Source organism: Brachycentrus maculatus, unplaced genomic scaffold (assembly GCF_059751285.1).
Source record: "Brachycentrus maculatus isolate JH-2025_06_01 unplaced genomic scaffold, ASM5975128v1 h1tg000176l, whole genome shotgun sequence".
Taxonomy (NCBI): Eukaryota; Metazoa; Arthropoda; class Insecta; order Trichoptera; family Brachycentridae; genus Brachycentrus; species Brachycentrus maculatus.
In genome coordinates this window covers 513,496-535,546 of record NW_028280928.1, presented here as the reverse complement: position 1 = coordinate 535,546, position 22,051 = coordinate 513,496, and the positions used below count along the sequence as shown (strand labels likewise).

The 22,051-nt window shown below is 32.4% G+C and overlaps 1 protein-coding gene across 9 annotated transcripts in view; it reads right to left on the bottom strand.

Moving 5' to 3' along the window:
* Positions 1 to 16,279, bottom strand: part of LOC148308071 (diacylglycerol kinase theta) — a 71,479-nt gene extending 55,200 nt beyond the window's left edge. For all 9 annotated transcript variants that reach the window (XR_015837743.1, XM_088262364.1, XM_088262360.1 and 6 more), the window contains exon 1: positions 15,928 to 16,279. Coding sequence is in view for 8 of the 9 variants with exons in the window: in XM_088262364.1 (XP_088118490.1) it covers positions 15,928 to 16,066 (139 nt within the window). In the remaining variant the exon portion in view is untranslated. The remainder of the gene's footprint in view (positions 1 to 15,927) is intronic.
* Positions 16,280 to 22,051: the final 5,772 nt, after the last annotated feature.

The window sequence follows — 22,051 nt, the reverse complement described above, 5'->3', positions numbered from 1 at the left end:
CTAATGCGATCAAAATCTTTTATCTTTCTTTTGCCAACTACATGCTTCACTGCCATACAATAGGGTTGGAACTCCGTTGTGTATTTCTAGTGTAGCATAATATCCCTCTTTCCGTTTTTTGTTGTTGTTTGACCCAATGGTCACAATTGATGTGACAAATGCGAGGAAGGATGTCATACCATGTCTCTGCCATGACATTTCAAATATGTATATGTCACTTCCAAGATTATTTTTGAAATACCTTCGTGCATATAAAATTGCAAAAATCAATACGTAGCTTGTAGCATTTGACTCGACTTTGTTTCTGAATAAATAAGAAATCCCACCTTGACCTCGATTTTCCGATATTAATAAATTATATTATTGCCAGGAAAATAATGCCTGTTTACAATATGCGACTTTGAGGGGGTTGAAAAGCAGTATTTTCATAGATATTTTTTGAACGGTAATCTCCAATTTTATAATTAAAATATAAGATCTAAGTAAATTTAAAATAAAACATGGTCTTGAATCAATTTCATTTATAAACTACGTTAAAAAAATCTTCAGATTGTATAATCGCATTGAAATGTGTTTGGATATATTTAACAGTTTTTTTTCAGGGATAGGATTTTTCAGTGTAAGACATAGTAGGGTAGGCTTCCGGGAGAGGCTGATGAAGAGTTCCAACCTCATTATAAAATTGCTTGTGGAGCACAGATGGGGGGTAGAACATGTGGCAGCATTGGAGTTTGGTGTTGCTATTACCAGGGGGCTGATAGTCCCTTTCCATCTTTCCAGAATTTTCGCTGTTATTTTTATATTATTATGATATATATTTTTATTTTATTTTATAATTTTATTTAATAAAACTTAATGAGTGTTTATAGTTGTATCGCAGCTTAGTTGTTGTAAACAAAACATCAAATCTTTATGATAAGCGAAGGTGGTCAGTGATTTACATTGTCGGCAGTGCATTTCACTTCGAAAATAGTAGTACATGCAAGTATTTATTATAGGTATGCTTTCAATTTCTACAGTAAAATTCTATCGTGACAAATTTGTAAAATTAAATCCAATCAGTCATTTTGGATTGTCTGAACAAATTGATTGAAGTAGAAACTTCTTCGAAAACATTACCTTTCTGAAGAAGCTATTTCACAGATGAATCTTCAGCAACATAATATATTATTTATTTAAACTTCATGTACAGAAAATAAATAAGTACATTAGCGGGCTTATTGCTAAAAAGCAATATCTTCCAACCAACCAAAAACAGACTAGTGATATTGATCAAAACGTTTGATACCATATATAGCTGTTTGCAATCAGAGGGTAGATAGTACTTGAACATTACAAACAAAAACATAAATTACAAAAGATGATAATAAGGAGGGCAAAGGAAAAAGGGAGTTTAAGGGAGGAGGTAGAGGGAAAAACTACTATTAAACACACTTAATCTTCTGCTTCATTATGTACTCTTATAGATTAATCGACGTCTATCGCAATATTTTCATTTTCCCTCTTTTTTTCCTTCAAAACCACTTACTTTTGAATTGGTTGAGATAGCCGCGTTAACTTTTCGCATTGGTGTGTGCTAGTGTGGGTACTATGCATATTAGTAACGCCAACATTGTACATTACTTTTATTGAATTCCATGATGCATTGCTTACAAATCACAGAATGTGTTACGCGTGTTCAAAGTGACTTGTCGCCATGGCACTTTTACGCATGGGCCGGCATTGCACGGAGATGTATTATCTTCACTGTTCTAACGGTTGATTTGCCACTACGAAGGTAGTTTGTATCGCTCATGTCACCGTCCCGAGGAATGGAATAATTCTCACATCATAATTAACAGAATTACGTGCAAATTAAAATATGCACGGAACTAATCAACCCGCTTGCGCGAGGTATAAAAGATAGTTTGGTAATAGTTTAATATACCTTTCGTTACATAAAAAATACTGAATCATAGATATTGGTAAATTTAGTTATGTGAGGACAAGTAGAGCATTGCGCATATGCACCGACTGAGAGACCGTGTGTGATGAGAAGTCCATAATGGACTTTCATAGTCATATTTCAAATCCTTTAAATCTATGAAAATATCCATTTACTTTTATAAAAATAAAAATAAATAAGCCACATATCGCTCACTCCTTTCAACAAGGTCATATATAAAAAAAAGATTTTTCAAGAGGCCTTTTTTAATGTTTAAAAATATAATAAAATGTATTAAAAATAAATATCAAGCCACTTATTTAACTTTTTACTGTGCAACAAATATTTTTAGATAAAACCTGAATATTTTTTCTCCATTTGAAAAATATAAGGATATTTAAAAAAATAATTAAACAATACTTTTTCTTCAAAATGCAAAAACAACACTTTCTACCCTGTAGCGGGTAAATATTAAGTAAAAAATATGCCGCATTTGCTGGGATATAGTACATTTTCTGGCCATTCCAAAAGCATGCAAAACTGAAAATTGATAATTTTTGATATATGACGTTGTTGAAAGGAGTGAGCAATATATATGTATAAATCGAAGGGTCATTGTCACTTGATCAAAATAGACGGAGTTCTATGTTTGTTAGGTAGGAGCTTCTGGCCAAGTGATTCCGTGTACATATTATTTTTAAACCAATCTATTCTCGGACTAATTCGTATGTAGTGTGAAGATATCACCCTTGACCAGAAATACAGTTTACAATCGCAATGCTTGCTTCATTTATTGTAACTGCAGACAGTTGGTAGAATTCCATATTGAATTGTTGGGTAATATATCCAAAATAAAGCAAGGTTTTTGTTGGATTGAATTCTACATTTATTTATGTATCTCTTAATACGTGACGCGTTTCGTCTTCTTAGGACATTATCACACACTCAATAATGTGTTTGATAATTCCTAAGAAGACGAAACGCGTCACGTATTAAGATATACATAAATAAATGTAGAATTTAATCCAACAAAAACCTTGTTTTATTTTGGATATATTACCCAACAATGCTTGCTTCATTCCTAAAATAGACTATACGAATTAATAGACAGGGCAATGGACAAATCCAAACAATGGGTAAAAGACGATTGGCGCGCAGTGGTTAGTTAGATAGACGCTCGACTGGGAAACAGGCGTCGCGGGTTCGATTCCAGCCAGTTGCAAAATTAAAATAAGTAATATTGTTTTCAATTGGTCTGGTTATTTGTGATGCATTTTTCCTAATTAACCTTCCCTTACCTCTACCTGCAGACAAGCCGTTGAAAATGAAGGTTTTACGGGCGGGTTATTTCTTTAAAAATGTATATGCATAAAAAATATTTGTATGTTGTTCGTAAAAATATGAAAATAAAAATGAAATGTCCTTTTCGATGACATTAAAAAAATGTAAGAAGTTTTATACTTTCATTAATTGATTCGGCAGTCACTTTGTGGTAACATCTATCCATTTTTAATTAATGTTTTACTTAGTAAATACCACTATTTCTTAAAATCTACTGTGACACGTGTTTCGATGTATTCCGCATCATTTGGTGTTTCGATGCATTTCGCATCATACGGTGTTTGAAAATGATGCGGAATGCATCGAAACACGTGTTACAGTACGGCTGTCCAAATTTAAAACACAGTAAGGGACATTTTTTTGTAGTGGGTTTTTTTTTGCAATTATGGACTAAGTAGACTCTTTTTTTGTAGTAGGTTTTTTTGCATTTATGGACTAAGTAGACTCTACTTAGTCCAAAAATGCAAAAAAACCTACTACAAAAAAAATGTCCCTTACTGTGTTTTAAATTTTGACAGCCGATTAGATTTTAAGAAATAGTGGTATTTACTAAGTAAAACATTAATTAAAAAAGTTTTATACTGTTAATAAATACGAGTGTTTGTAAGAAAATGTTTAAAATAAATGAATTTTTTGGGTTGCGCTCAAATTGATTTTAAGCACGTGCAATGAGCGACGGCATTTTGCAACAAAAATGCAAATAATCGCCTTCCTTTAGTTTTAGTTAGTTAAAAAGTGTACCGCAGATAAAACAGTCTGCGACAAAGAAAAACCAAGATGGTGACTTACGTCAGTTTTAAGAAGGTCTTGATAAACTGAAAGTTTTAACTATTTGAGGGTGAGGATCGGTGTAACTCTTTTGTCGTGTAGAATTTTCTTTACGAAGGTAAATATTAACAGAATATCTGAATACGGGTAATGGTTGGTGGGCCAATGATTGACCGTGAATTCTAGTAAGCTTCTAGGAGTGACTTTTACGTATTTTAATTAAAACTGCCGAAAACCAGGATAAACATATCCTGTGGAAACTGTTTGCTCTACACACGCTTCATATTATTATTGTGTGATTATTCAACGGGAAAATGAAAACCAATCAACCATTTGTGTTATTATTTAACTTTGTTTATTTTGAAGTGAAAATTGAAACATCGATTGAATAATCGCTAAATACTCTCGAAGCATAATATGGCTGTTATCCTCTCATAATAATACATCATTGCGGACTGAATTCGAAAATACTTTGATAAGGAAACCGCAAGGCCCGCATACAAAATATTATGTAAATAGGTGTAGCAAATGATATATTGTATATATATATATATATATATATATATATATATATATATATATATATATATATATATATATATATATATATATATATATATATATATATATATATATATATATATATATATATATATATATATATATATATATATATATATATATATATATATATATATATATATATATATATATATATATATATATATATATATATATATATATATATATATATATATATATATATATATATATATATATATATATGTATATACATATGTGTATTTATATATATATATATATATATATATATATATATATATATATATATATATATATATATATATATACATATACATACAAATACAATTTGTAGTGATTTAAATTTATGTGAAATTTAATTTAACCAAACTTATTCTTTCTTCGTTTTTGGAACATAATCTAAATAAAAATCTATTTTCAGCAATTTGTGAGCATTTGAGGTTTGTTTAAAACAAGTGATCAATATTTACATTGCAAATATATTTATTATAAAAATAATATAATTACCAATAAAAATCTTTTGATATGGCGAAATATATAAAATGTATTGTTTTATACCTTATCGACAGATATTAGGAGGAAACATTTTGAGGACAGCGGTTTTATAAAATGATTTAAACCATTTTCTTCTTCCTTTTCTTGGTGTAGGTCTTTTGGCCTGTTTTTAAGAAGGATTAGTCTCCTGCGATGTCAATTTCCAGTTGAAAATCCATCTCTTTGGTGGTCTGCCAATGCAATGTGGGGGAGTTTAGTTGGTTCCAATATTTTACATTGTAATTTTACAAATATTATCATTTTACCTGATTTTTTTGAAGTGTACCTACTGTGAATAGCGTTATTCATAGAATATACATATAATAACACAGTTGGAATATTGATCATTTCTTGGAATTTCTGCAATTTATGCTGTAATAAAGGTATCTATCTGTAGTTTGGGTTTGTATTATGTTAGGAGGAGGTATTGTATTATGTCCGAGGAGGGGTTCATCGGTAGTGCGTTCGCAGGCGATCAAATTAGATTCACAAAGTAGGCAAAAGGGATGAAAGTAAACCGAATGCAGGGGGAGTGTACTCAACCAGATACACAAATACACATTACACGTGCCTAAGTCTCTACTTACCTACAGTTGGTAGATGGAATGGAAAATGCGATCAGGATTAGAAACATACATATGTAGGCCTATAGTAACCGCTTACCGTTATTCATACATAGGGTCATTCTTAAAGTCGATACATTCATGAAAAAAAAATCCTAAAAATATTATAAAATTTAATCAATATCAATCTAGAATCAACTGTAAAAACATTTAAAAGAAAAACTGTACCATTTCTATCTTACTTATCAAAAATGCATTTTTAAATGCTAAATAATCGATGGTTATTTAGCCTTTTATTATTTTTTTTACCTAGGAATGAAAGAAGCAATTTAATTATACAAAAAACACTTTTATAAGACATTTTTTTGAATTTATTAATGAAAACACGACTAGTTTCGAAAATTATAGATGTTCTCATCAGGTAAAAATACAAATGTTTGTGTAATGTTTATGAGAAAATCTATTCCTCGAAATTATTCATCAATAAACTCAAAAAAGTGCTGTCCTACTAGTGTTTTATTTTCATGATTGAATCATTATGCTATCCCACAAAGTGAATGCTAAAATCAATGAAAACACGCAAACCATTACACCACGGAGGCGGACAAAACACTTGTCTATGTCACCTATATATTTTTAATTGAAAAAAGCGACCACATTTTTTTTCGTGGTTTTATGCAAGCGTAATGTTGCAGTGTGTATACAAACACAATACCTTATTTTTCGTGTATTATTGACACTTTTCGTAGAAATTTGAAGAAGGCGGTTCTTATATAAATATTTCTGAAGAATTAATTAAACGAATTACTAGATAAAATATTTCACACCCAACGGCTAACTGGTGCCAATCAAATTCTTCATTTAAATATTTCAGTGGAATTTGTTTCGGTATAATTATTACTTCCTGCAAAGTATGTTGTAAGTATTTACCCTCCAACGCAGTATTCTTTTAAAGTTAAGACGGAGAATAAAATATTTCAATTGTCGCACTTAAAGGGTTAAAGACTTGCGTTTTCCGCTTACGGGAGAGCCTGGGCAGGTGTTGCGGTTAGCATTACAGCAAACTGGAGTAACTGCGTCATCCCGAACGATAACACGAAGAGGTGAAGAGTAGAGTCATGTACCGGTGGCCCGCAGCCGAGGAAAAGGAGAATGATGTATTGTTTATTGTAAATATTCCAAAGGTTCGGTTCAGTCTGCATGCGCGTATAAATAGAAGCATACTTTACGCAAGTGCCGACCAACGTAACATCTTCTATTTAAAGTTGGCCGAAAATAGGCCGAGTGAGGAGGGCGGCCGCTCACGTCATATGTTCGTCTTTCTTCTCTCCCGAGCTACTGCTACTTGTCTTCCAGCGCGTCTGTACTTGGTGAACCGGCCACTGTTTACGAGTTCGCCTCGCGTGCGAAGGCGTCAATGCTCCAAATCGCCAAGTATGGCTGCCAAGAATCAAAGCCTAAAAAGGAGTTCTTTCGGGAAACATCAGTATAGCGTTTTTTCGATAGCTTAATTCACTTTTTTGATTAATTTTTGTCAATTTAAATATGATGGATAAAAAACATTCATTTTAAACTCAAATGAAGCAAGATCACTTGTTAAGGCCGTTATTCGTTAAATAGCAACTTAATTTTCTTTAAACTCAGGTAACATTTGACGTAATGGTTTTTTTTAAACAGTTTTTATATTAAAAAATAAGATTTACTTCGAAATAGATATACAATTTTGAAAAAGAAAAGAGTCATTGAAAGGTAAGGAGTTAAATTAAGTTAAAAATATTTTTTCTGTTTATATATTCTAAAAAAAAAGGAAAAACAAAAATCCAATATACATCCAAAAAAAAATAGGCGTGACCATCTCTATGCGTTGCCGAAAGCCAACTGAGTGACAAAAATGCTGTGACATTATACGAATCAAATTTTTTCAACATTTTAATTTTCCAGTATTAAAAAAATTCTAAATTATAAGATTATAAATTTCAAAAATATTTCCGTTCCGCAGCCATGCTTCAATTAAGACTGTCAATCGCGAAAAAAAAAAATACAAAATATTATGGATGGTGCCCTGGCACCATGAAGAAAATTGTATTCTAAATTTTCCTTTCCTTGATTAAATACAGCTCCTTGTCTGACTGTACCACAATAAATACTTTGTAATAAATATCTCTTCATGAACACAATAATTAATTTAAAAAAAAACCTTCTTTGACGGTATATCAAGCCGACTCGAGATTCAGTGATTTCGAATTGCCGATATTGGATTTGAATATTTCAACGAATAACCTAAACAAACAGTTCGTTCCCGCAAAGCCAAAATTTAAATGGCAGACATAGTAGTAGATTCGTTTTAATATAAAATGAGCGATGTTATTTTTGGAATGACGTCAGAATATGAATAATACTTGATTTCTGTTTAGTAACTGTAAATAATCTTGTATTTCAACAATGGTAACTATTAAATTTGAACTATTTATAGTGCAAAAGCAAAGGCACGAGTAGTTCTATAGAGCGTGAGGTTTCATCGACATTCGAGTCCCAGGGCTGTTGCTGGCTGGATATTAATAGAAACATTAGGCATACCATATATTCGAAGAAATAATATTAACTCTCTATTCCAAAAAAGGTCCCAAGACGCACCTTTAGAAAAACGTCTACCAGAAACTATTTTTAATATTATTTTGATAAAGGAAATCATTACAATATGAAATTATTGCGTAGGTTTTACTCTTATACTTCGAATGGGTGCCCAAGAAATGTGTGCCCAATTTCAGGACATTTTGATGAACCATATAAATTCTAGTGATCATACACACACATATATCTATATATATATATATATATATATATATATATATATATATATATATATATATATATATATATATTATTTCATAAAATCTATCGTGACACGTGCTTCGATGCATTCCGCATCATTTTCAAGCACCATATAATGCGGATACCAAAATGATGCGGAATACACCGAAACACGTGTCGCTATTAATATTAAGAAATAATGGCATTTACTAAGTAAAACTTAAAATTTAAATAAAAATAATTTATTCTAATCAAACCACCAAACGGAACTAATATATTCCTAAACTTTTTTGTATGTTTACAAGTGACTGTCGAATCAATTAATGAAATTATTAAATTTTTACTGTTATTCTCATTTATTTGATCGTAATTTATATTTATTACAACAAAAATTACAAAACTTAATTTAAAAGGGTTAAACAAAATAATTCACTTAAAAACAAATACAAAAAGACGGACTCCCACGTCAGGCGTATTTGTTCTCATTGGGAGCGTCAATGGGTACGCTAGTTACATAATTAAAGGTTTATCAAATATGTACATAATATTTATGATAAGAGCGAGGAACGTAGGCCGTGAGAAAATGGCAAACGTAGAGATTTATTTTTATGCCAAACTCTGATAACATTAGGAAAAAAATATCAGCCTATATTAACCTTTCCGGGAGTACAATAATTGATATCCGACTTTCCCTTGAGTTGGTTCTTTTTGTACGTTTTTTTTATTCATGAAATAAATGCATTATTAAGATATTATGTAAAAGTAATAGCAAAAAATTACCTCACCTCTATGTTTTATATTATGTCAAAATTACATACAAATACCCACATATGTCATTGCTATACAAGTTACATCATGCCAACTGACAGACGGACTTCGACGTTCATTAACATCGATACTCCGTTGAGGAAATTCGCACCGACGTTCATTTACGTCCATACTCCCGGAAAGGTTAAAATAATTGCAGTTGGCCCAGTCGCTATGCACTGTGAAAAATTAATAAAGAAATTTTTGTTTTGTAATCGTAGAGGAATCACCAGCAATCTATCGGACTCTTACCTCGTTACGTCGATCGCAACTAGTCTTATCCATATTATAATTTTTTTGTTTTTTTTTTTAATACAATTATTATTTCATTCAAGTATTGTCGAAATAACATTTTTAAAAACAGTTAAACTTCTTTCAGTGGGTTTAAAAAAATATCAATCATGCAGAAAAAGCTTCATTTCTATAAGTTTGGCTGTTTGCTAATATTATAAAGGTATTTCCACTAAAATACAATAATTATGAAAAATTCGGAAATCTAAAAGTGCAGCTGATTTTTCAACTAATGTTAAAATTTACCTTTTTTGAATTACCTACCTAACGTCCAAGTGACTCTGAAATCTAGCAACGGCTTATGAAACACCGGTCATGGGTTTTATAGCCTTTGCCTACTTGTAAACAGATTTACTCTTCATGTTTAAAGTTTCTATTATTTCATGTAATTCGCGAGTGAAAATTCTAGGCAAGAACACTCGCTTTACAATTTACCATTCAATTTGTAAATGTTCTTTGTAAATTTGTAGCGAAAAGGTAAAAAATAAAATAAATGTGCTGTATTAAAAAACAATGCTTTATAGTTAAGATGAGAAAATTAAAGCTAAGTTTTGTGCTGATATTTCTTGGTGGAACTGTATTTTGTAGAATAAAATAACAACTAAGTATATAGTTTTTTCCACATAAATTTTATTTGACCAGCGTCCATAGTTTGTTGTAGCCGACATCATTAGACTGATGATGTAGGTTATGACGAAACCCGGTCGCGGGTCAAAAACAAATTATGTTGTCAAAACTATATACTTAGTTGTTATTTTATTGTAAAAATTAAAGGACAACATTTTTCAGAAAGTATAAAATTGACAGGTTATTTATTAATCATGGAGGCAAAGGTTTGTAATTTAAACTTAACGGATAATTAGAATAATAATTAATACATTCTAAAAATAGACTTGCATTTGCTTTGATAATCTGTAAAACGGTCACAAATGGGGGATGAGTGTGAGTTATTCAACCAAAATTAACACTTCAAAGCTTTTGGGGTGCAATACAACCGCGTCAGTGGTGGGACGAGGCTCTATGAAGCTTTTGGTATATTTTAGCAGTGATCTGTTTTTCAAAAATAAATTCCATCGCAACGTACTGGCCGTGTTTGGTACCTACATAGGGCAAAGACCCCAGATATTGGCACTTTGACCAGATTTGTTCAGTCAATGACATGTACCTACATTTATAAAATTACATATTAAAATAAGTACGCGAAATTAGATTGCAAATATCATTGACGCACCTCTATTAAAACGATGTTTTTAATATTAAAAAATAAATTTAATTAGTTCATATTTCAAAGTAGCTTATATTTATCAGTATTTCTTGAAATGTTATACATAATATAAACATAATCCATTTAAAACAACTAACATTCACATTTTAATCATTTACCAATATTTTTAAAAGAAATCTAAAAGTTGATTTTAAAGTAATAATTTTGTTATGATATCCAAGGACTTAGGTTTACCCCGGCCATGCGTTGCTGTGGCTTAGTATGATAAAATGAAGAAAAGAAAAAAAGCTCAATGTTTGTGAAGCAATGAAAATATTTAAAAAAATCTATGAAACAACAATGCGACCGAAAACGTTGTAAATGTCAAGTGACAGCAGATGTCAAAAAGCACTCTTTATGCTACGAGCAATGTTTAGTATTAAGTGAATTGCTATCAAGTGCAACAGATGCCGCTGCCATTGCGTACAAAAAATGTGTTTTAAAAACATGTGTCTTTACCTGTGAATAACTTGAGGAGATTTAAGATTTTGAACAAACAAACGTTTCCTTTTTTATTTATATATGGTAGATTGTTAATACCAATAACTTTATAGACTTTTAATAGAATTGCGTTGACGAAATTTAATGCACCATCTTTTTTTTTAAATTGTTCTATAATATTAAAAATATAATGGCAATATGTTGGTACCATATCCGAGTATATCATTCAAAATTATAATAGAAATATGTGAGTACCAAATATATCATTCGTAAGCAAAGAGTTCATGTTCTATAATATTCAAAGTATAAAAGAAATATCGCTCACTCCTTTCAACAACGTCATTTATCAAAAATCGTCAATTTTCAGTTATGCATGTTTTCGGAATGCCCAGAAAATGTACTATATCCCAGCAAAAGCGGCATATTTTAAACTTAATATTAACTCGCTATAGGGTAGAAAGTGTTGTTTTAGCATTTTGAAGAAAAGGTATTGTTTAATTATTTTTTTCAACACACTAAATATTTTTCAAATGGAGAAAAACCTTCAGGATTTACCTTAAAAGATCTGTTGCACAGTAAAAAGTTCAATAAGTGGCTTGATATTTATTTTTAATGCATTTCATTATATTCTTAAAGTTTAAAAACGATCTCCTGAAAAATCACGTTTTTTGATAAATGACGTTGTTGAAAGGAGTGAGCGATATGTGAGTACTAAATATATCATTCGTAAGCAAAGAGTTCATGTTCTAAAATATTCAAATTGTAAAAGAAATATTTGAGTACCAAATACATCATTCGTAAGCAAAGAGTTCATGGTAAAATAAATGTGTATAAAAATACTACGATGCCCCTCAATAGCAGTAATTGAAGTTTCACGGTATCCTTCAGCGGCAGAATTGATTTCCCATTTTTAGCACGACCAGTGGCCGTGTATTGTTGGTAACCCTTTATTTTTCATTGACAAATCCAATCGATTCATTATGTAATCAACTCACAACGTAAGGCAAGGGTTGTGACAAAGTGGAACGATAAAGATTTCAACTTATAGTACGGGGAAGTTAGATATTTAAAGAATATAAATACGTACTATTTATATGAAGATATTTTACTATTGTTATTTCGATGAAAGCTTTGTGGCTATGTTGAAATATCAATTTTTTTTTTTTTTATGTAAATGTGTGTAAATGCACGTAAGATTTTTCCCAGATTATTTAACAAAGAGATGCTCAAAAATAACATTTCGTGAAGGTTTATGCTTATAAAAACTTACTAATTTTGACCATAGTTGTCACCAAAGAAGTATCATAAAAAAGATATTTTTAATTGAAGCATAAAAATAATTTTCATCGATACACACATGCACACACACACACACACACACACACACACACACACACACACACACACACACACACACACACACACACACACACACACACGTATGTATATATAAATGTATAATATATATATATACATATATATATATATATATATATATATATATATATATATATATATATATATATATATATATATATATATATATATATATATATATAATATATAATTATACATTTATATATATATAAATATACTATGTTTCTATTTCCAACTACATAGTCTGTGATGACATTCCAAAAAGATCTGAAATATTAAAATCTATCCTTAGAACTCAAACTGTCCATCATTTTATTCTCTTTCTCTCCCCCTCAACTCCTTACCCGACCTCACTGAATTTCGTTTCCCTGTTTTCATAAATTTACAGCGTCATAAATATAAAATATTGTAATTATTTAATAATTCATACTAATAAATATAACATAAAATCAATGATTTTTTATTTTACTTCCTATACCGTAAATACTACGCTGCTTCCCCGCAGGGGTAGACAGTGACAATAGAACGCCACACCAAAATGTCTCATGTCACAAACAACCTTCGCCTCTTCCAAAGTCACGCATCTCCTCATACAAACCCCCTTCTTCACCAACCACATTTGCCTCATAAATTTGATTCACTATTTTCGCTTCATTCATCCAATCAACATGAAAATGACAAACATTTTGATACACGTGTTACGGTGTTATGTAACACGCGTGTGATAGCCATTTTTTGCCGAGCGAGTAGAAAACTTTGTATGTCACAAAACAAACGTTTCAGGGTTCAAAACTTAAGAGTGAGATTATTCGTTTATGATGTGATGTTGTTATCATCTCCCGTGGACTGATAAGAGTATTTGCTCAAAATTACTAGTAATTATTTACTGAGCAGGTACTGAAGATGAACAGCTGTTTGGTTGTAGCTTTGTCACACACATATCGCCGGCTTAATCAGCAAAGTGTCTAACTCCATCCGGGCTTGCTTTACAGAAGAGAGTAAAAAGATTTTTAAAAAAATTACCATCAAGCAGTATTTCCAAATCTGAATTACCTAACCTTATTATAAATCTACAAAAATAATAATTGTTTGATCGATTAGTTCCGTTTGGTGGTTTAGGGCCTTACAATAATAGAATTTCGGGCTGTGGTCCCGTGGTTAGTGTCGCGGACTCTTAAGTCAGAGTTTCTCGGTTCGAACCCACTCTACCACAATTTGATGCCTATTTCCAATAATGAGCCGCTTAGGCTCACAGAAATGGTATGAAATTGAAATATTTGCGAAAATAATAAAGACACAAATATTTCCCTTTTTATATTAAAAAAAAAAATCATCACGTGTCCGACTGCGCTTTGAGCCGGACACCAGTTGACGCCCGATTTTTTTAAAGAATAAATATTGGATTATTTTTGTGTTTTTTTTTTTAAAGAATAAATATATTGAAAAATATTTAAAATAAAAATGTTTAGACTCTTTTCTTTTCAAAACCAAATATTTATTTCAAATAAAACTTTTTTTAAATACAAAACCGTTGCCTTTAAAAAAATCAATTAAGTTAAATGCTACCTAGGTTCAGAGAAAATGAAATTGCGATTTATCGTATAAAGGGATCATAAACGCACTTTTCCTGCGTTTAAAATTGCAATAAATACTAGATTTTCCACCAGAAAGTTATTAACTAAAGTGTATTAAAAAATAATATAAAATTTAAGTCAAAATACAAGATAAAACAAATGACGCACTTATTTTTCCTGCGTTATAATTACAATAAATATTAGATTTTCCACTAGAAAGTTATTAACTGAAGTGTATTCAATAATAATATAAAAAATAAGAAAAAAGAAGTGTGAATTTTTTTTTAAATATTTTATTCACGTGTAATGCAATTTATTGTTATTCCGTTCGTCATAATAGGACTCGTTAGTCCTATGGTCAAAATGAAAGGTCGTAAGAAGGGCTATTGTTGACGACTGTTTTCTAATGTTCTCTGTATTTCCACTTTTTATTTATACCTCAAATTCAATAAAATGCCTCAAATAATTATCAATAATGATTATAAATATTTTTTACAGTACTAAACAAAAATACAAAGATTTTTAAAAACAAAATTATTAGAATAATTCTAGAGGCTTTATCGCCTATAATTTGTAAAAAAAACATGTAAACATAAAGTTAAAAAATAGTAAATAAACATCATTTACAAATATACATAAACCGAATGAAAATGAACTGTTTCAGTACCAATACAATTGTATGTTTCACCCCCTGAATTATCCCATACCCTCTATGGGATATATCTGAATTAGCATGTTATATTTTCCTTCATATTTGAGGATATAAATGATTGTTTTTTGTGATTATCTCATTTATTGACCGTTATATTATTTATGCATATGTAAAAAGAACATACCACAGCGGAAACTCATTTACCACAAAAATACGTACGAACTTTTCATTCATACTTTGATAAGATAATTTTTTTAAAGTCTTGAATATTTCAATTGTTATATAATGTTATAAATGATACATCACAATTTATTTCTTTTTAAGTTGTATGACCGTGAAAACGGAAACATCTTCAGTAATGATTGCTACAAATCGCAATGAAAACTAGTTCGTGAAGGTTTTTCTCTGAAAATTGAAAGCGATTTGATTCTACGCAAAGCGAGATACGTTCGCTCCAGACACGCTGTAGTGATAAGACCAAAGCCTAAATATGTCGGCTTTTCTGAATTATATATCTGTAGACGGGACTTGGCCAAGAAGGCACAGACTGATGTGAATTTCCATCTCGTGTTTTTCATAACATTTAACCATAAGGTGGCCACTTTTGGTGGTCTTATAATCTTCGTGGGGTTAGTAACGATCTGTGTACAACAGGAGTACGTATTGGCGAACAACACGACTATATTACTTACTTACTAGGTGATTGGATTATTGGGTTAGTTCTAATCACAAAATATCGATACATTTCATTTAGAAAAGTGGTTGAAACTGCCGGGGAAAATTTTATATGAAAAGTTTTTGGGTGTCGTACATATACGTACATAGATCGGGAAAACGTCGGATTGGTTATTGTATGGACATGGAATATATCGGTGAATTGATAAAGAGTAGAGGAGAGTGGTTTAGGATGGGGATGTGTAAGGCTTCGCGCGCTCGGAGTGCGGCGGATGGCGGCTGCGGACCGCGAAGGTCAGCGTCGAGCGGCGAGCGGCGAGAGGAGAGGCGAGGGAAGCACTCACCTTCGCAGTTGTAGCCTTGGCCGATGAGTCCCCACAGCAGGTCCGAGCAGTGGTGGCAGTAGGTCGGCTTGTGGAACGTTTTCTTGCCGAAGGAGTGGCCGCGGGCGGAGAGCTCGTCCGCGGAGGGCGCGAGCGCCATCTTCCCCGGCCGCGCGCGAACTCTGCGAACACTAAACACGACACTCACGCGCGCTTCGCACTCATATTTACAGGTTTACGTGATGTCGGAACCGTACGCGAACATCGTAGTGCCTCTGGGTCGGGCGGTATCGGCCGGGGACTCGCCTACGGGTCATTCTCGGACGCCGAGACGGGCTTCTCGCGGCTGTCGACCATAACGGCGGCGGCTTGTGCCGTGTCCGCTCGCGCAACGGAGGGCGTGCGCGCGCAGCCGCCCGAGCGCCGGCGGAGTCGCCCGAGCGCCGGCGGACGCGCCCGAGGCGGCCAGAGCTTTCGCGAAGCGCCGCGCCGGAGTTTTCCCTCGGCCCTCGCGCATGCTCGCGGCCGCGCGACTGCAGCCGAGCAGCCCCGAGCAGCCCCGAAGCGGGCGTGCGCGCGCAGCCGCCGCGCCTCTGTAGGCGGTACGCGCTCCGAGGTCCGACCGACATTTGCCGTCCACCCTCCGAGTGCCGCGCACCTCATGAACGCGACACTCGGCTCCATCATCCCTCACTTGACAAACTACAACCAACTTGGCCATGTAAACTGAAAATACTACCCAAAGACACATCCATTTCCTGTGCCCGCATCAATATTATACTTATCTAATACATTATTGCCTAACTTTTCTTTTTTAACTGTGATTTCAATATACATAAGGCAGTTAATATTATTCAATTCAATATTCTTACCCTTATTCAATACTAAAATGAATGATATTAAATTAAATTTTTGATATGTTCATGGGTTAAATTGTTCATGGTCCGTGGATGAAAATAGGTGAGCCTGACTCGAAGTCCAAGACTAAAACTTTATTTAATTGTAAATAAACACGAACATTTTATCAATAATACTGAAATTAAAACCGTAAAGTAAAATTTTAATTTTAAAATTCTTCCACCCATTTTCCGAATAGTAAGTTTTAAGAGCTCCTCATTTTCCTGATGTATACAATTTAAATACACACGTGTTAAAGGATTGCAGCAAGCTAGGCGCTATGGGTCAACTTTTATATTGTAATTGGAGTTTTATTATTGCACTGAGAAGGATGCATAAATGCATACGAGTATTGAAAGGTTAGATTAAATTGATGCAGTGTTATTCTGAATATAAATTGAATCAGGTCATCAGAACTAAGCCTTAAACAATAGTTAAGGGTAACGCATTTATTATAACACATAAATAATTTCAATATTTTTAATAAAATATAGTATAACTGTATATAAGTGGTTAGAGTCCCAGTTAGATATTAAGGGAGTTAGATATTAGATATTAAATATCAGTATTTTTTAAATATAATAAAAATGTCACTTTGTTTTAAAATCACTATAACTATATCACTATAAATATGTATACATATATATATTTATAGTGATTTTAAAACAAAGTTACATTTTAATTATAAAATGGAAAATCGCAAAGTTCATTCATTCAAACCCTTACTACACCTCAATGGTGCATAGGGCACTGCATCATATAAACGCAGTGTTATCTGGATCGTCAATACATTAAGGAAAGGTGATCAGCCCTCTGCTTCCGGTACCAGTCCAAGGTAATATTGAATAAATATAAGAGTGAAAAAATCACTTATATTTATCAATCACAAAGTTAGTGCTTCAAATATAAATTATTTTCATTATTTTTTATTGTAATATTTATTTAATACTACCCTGGACTGATACCTGGAGCGCAAGGCTGATTACCATGCCTTCATGCTATTGACGATCAAGATAACAATGCTTTGATACGATACGATACAGTACCCTGTGCGCCATTGGGTATGGATGAGGGTTAGAAGAAGAAGAATAATAAACGTTTGAAATCCTTTTCGGTGACTTGACTTGTTGTTGAAGCGTAAATAAGTGGAAAGGGGTAAAAGAAAAACTTTTTTTTTCAGTGTGCATGATACTTATGGCGGTAATTTTAACGCATGTTCTGGAGTTGCCGTTACTATCCGTCATTATGTCGCCGATATTTACTGTGATGTTCTAATACGACGTCCTCATGACCTGAAAAATGGACCCATATTCAGACGACATCAGAAAATTGAATTTTCAGACGAGTTTTGTTTAACAAATAAGGGAAAATAGAAGGTGAAAAATTAATCATATCCTGAAAGTTCCCGAAAATATGAAAAAAGGTGCGTTTGTCTCCCTCTCTCGAGAATTAAAGTCCTGAAAAAATATTAAAACTGAATCAAAAACATTTTTTTGATCGTCTTTATTCTTATAAACTCTTGTACTCCAGATTTTTTAGTCAAAATGTTTTGACGGGATCTTGGGAACGGATTGCAATCCTGTGTTAAAACCAAATTAGTGCGAGGAACGGTGTTATTCTTGTAAACCTTAGTAAGCGTTGTTATATGTAATAAGCGTTGTTTATTTCAGAAAAAAATCATCTTATTCGTTTTTTCAATTAAGTTCATCTTCAAAACTGTATTCAATATGAACGAAACGTAAAATTATCAACAAAAAAAATCTAGAACAAGTATCGCTTATTACATTGAATTTTGTTTCGGTCCTGAGTTCGATTTCCAGGGTGTCGAAATTAATATTTGTGATTTCTCACTTATAACATTAATTACTATTAATTAAATATTACATTCGATTGGTGTAATTAACGATGTTGTTAACGATTAAGATAATATTAGGTTTGTACAGGGGTAGGGAAAATTTTAATTTCTAAAGTCCACATTCATTTATCTGGTTCAACATAACATCCGTGTTTGTGAAAAATAAAAAAAAAAACATACCAATTCATCGACTATTTTTCGAAATTTGTGGACACAAACATAAGGGTACTGAATCTTTATATTAACAAAATATACAGATTTTAATAAAAGGCAAAAGGCCATATCAACGTACCAAAAAGCCACAGATTCCACACTCTTGTGCACGATCCAGTGCCCTTTGTACCATCGGGTGCGGATAAAGGTAAGACGATGGTTTTACATACAAAAGAACGTCTGATCAATGGAAATTATTTTTTTAAAAATCAATTAATTAATTTCATACAGTGTATCCTACGAACTATTCAGGGTTTCAATTAGAGAATAATATTTTTTTTTTTAATTTTCTAATCATTTTTTGTCAGTCATTGTATATGCAAGTATATTAGTTTTAATAAATTACAGTACCGTAAAGTGGGTATACATTGCACCAAAATATTGCATTTTTTCAAAAAATTGTCTATTCAGATCAGGTTTTTTACTTTTTCTGAGGTTTCAACTATTGCAATGTAATAACACATATACCTGTAACATGTCTGATATGTTTTTAAATTTTTATCTATTTTGCCTGTATTTTTTTTTAATATTTATATTTTGGTGCAAAGTATCCCGGGGTAAAGTACAACTTTGCACCATGATATTTTCTCTACACTTTTCGTACTAGAATCCAAATTGATGCAAAGTAAAGGCTATCCTACAAGTTTTGTTGCACCTTATGAAGAGTTTTGGCTCACAGTTCACTAAATGCAGATTATAATATTGTATAATTATGGAAAAATAAGACACTTGATAGAATTTTTTTAAAAAAATATTGAAAAATCTAACAAAAATGTTTTTTTTTCAATACTGAAGGTTTAAAATTATATAAAATAAAAGGTGGATATTAAAATATATCGTACTACATAGGTAATAGGAATTAAAATTAAATTAGGTCTAAATATGGTCAAGTTCCGGGACGGTAAAGAAAACTCTTTTGGATTGCATTTTCGGTTCTTTTATGGAACCCGCTACATCCTTCCAATAATATTGAAGAAAGTCATCCTTCATCGGCCACTTCCACGATTTGAGACTCTCCTGCATGGATTTAACAGCTCTGTCTTTCTTTATTTCCAAAATCTGTCCCGGAAATTTTTCTCCTTCATAATGAAATACGACATATTCTCCCACCTTCTTTTTTACTGGTCCTAATGAAACGGAAGAACAAATACGATAACTGGTTTCAGTCATCGTTTTTGTTCTTCTCCCTCTTCCTCAAAGCTTTCGTGTGAACTATAATCAGTTAATGCTAGATATGCTGGAAGTTTCGATGCGGAAGGTGGGATCATTGATGTAGTTGGTTCAGGTAGCATTTGTGTCTCGTCAACGTTCATTTCGACATTTGGATTGTGAGCAATGCTCTTACCTGGTTCTATCGGTATCGTTTTCCTGCGTTTTAAGACTGAATTCTTTGTGTTGAATCTGTTTTCTTCCAAAAACTGTTGAAAACTCTGGCGCACGTCATCGTCATACGCTTTTAATGGCAACCGATTAAGCAACTGACTAGTTTTAGCAACAGTCAAGGTTTTATGTCTTTGCAAAAATGATCTTATCCATTCAGAGCCTGGTACGTTGTTCTTTAATATTCGTACTCTTCTGCCAAATCTATCCAAATAGGCTATTAGAATGTAGCGAATGTTAAAAACACTCACTGGGAAACCGTACTCACTCATGTCTACTATGCAGTTTACGAAGGATTGCTCTTCGCCCTTGTCACATATCGGAGGTTTTCCCACAGGTTTTGTGTGCTGACCTTTGAGCTTATAGTTAATCGTCCTTCTGGGGATTTTCTTCAGCCTTTCTTTGACTGATTGTACCATTTTGAATGGCTTCCAAACACTGCTCCACTCTCTTCGGTGTAAAATCGCAGTATCGTCTGGCATAAGGCCGCTGTTTGTGTGTTCTTGACATTTTTGAAAAAAATATACCATCAGGAATTAAGTAAGTACACAAAACCTATAGATATTTAGCAAACATGTCAATTTGTATTAGCCGTTTTAAGACTTTTCATCAAATTAATTAACTATGGCCTTTTGTGGATACTTTGCACTTGGTGCAATGTTACCCCAAATGTGGTCAATACAAGTCAGTTCTTAAAAAAACATTATTTTTACAAAAACTTGACAATGTAACTAAAAAATACAGCATTTGAGAAAAGCAGGGCCTATCTACCTACGATTTAGAGACCACTCGCTTGTTGTAACTAGTTTCAGTATACTGATTCCACTGGATTTTTTCGGACACAATTTTCAGACAGAAAACTTTCTTTACGTTCGGACAGGAAAAACGCATTGAAGCAATAGCGACCGACTGTTACTTCCGTAAACTAAAAAGTAGATTGAAGTGCCATCTATCAGAAACAATAGAAAGTAGAATGAAAAATGACATGTATCAGAGATGACCAGCTCTACAATTTCTTTACAGAAGGTGGTGCAAAGTATCACCCATGGTGCAAAGTATACCCACTTTACGGTATCTGATTAGTTAAAAAATATATACCTGACGAAATTCATAAAAAAATATTTGAAGTTACTTAAATTTATAAAAAATATAATAATAATTTATGAATTGTAAGTAATGAAAAAAAAACGATGAAATTAAATCACATTTTGAAAAATTAATTAGTTTGCAGTTATTACCTTATTATTATTATTATTATAAGTCTTTGTAAAAAATCACCCTTTAACACAATTTTCATATACTTTAAATAAATTAATTCATGGATAAATATTTTTTTAAAGATCTCAACATAAATGAAAGTCTGGGCATTTACGGGACTTACGACCGTCATATGCTGGTTTAAGTGATCGCTTTACACCCGTGTAACATTCACCAATTCTACCCATGATTACAACTACACTATTCAAATTCCTGGAACATCTAATTAAATTGATCAATTTCTTAATTTCGAAACTAACTATTTGAATCAACTAGAATTTACTGGAGACATCTATCATTCATTACTCATGTATGTTTCTCCGTATGATTATAATTTTGTGTCCTTATAAACCCCTGGAAAATTAAACTCGAAATTTCATACACGGTAACTAAATACGCTACTAATCATTCCACCAAGGATTGTATTGTCTCTCCACTGTGGAGTCCGACTGCGGAGTAACGAAAAATCGTCATTACGCACGTCACACACTTTGCGCGTTTAAAAATACGTGTATAATTGAAATGGAAAGCACATTTCTAGCC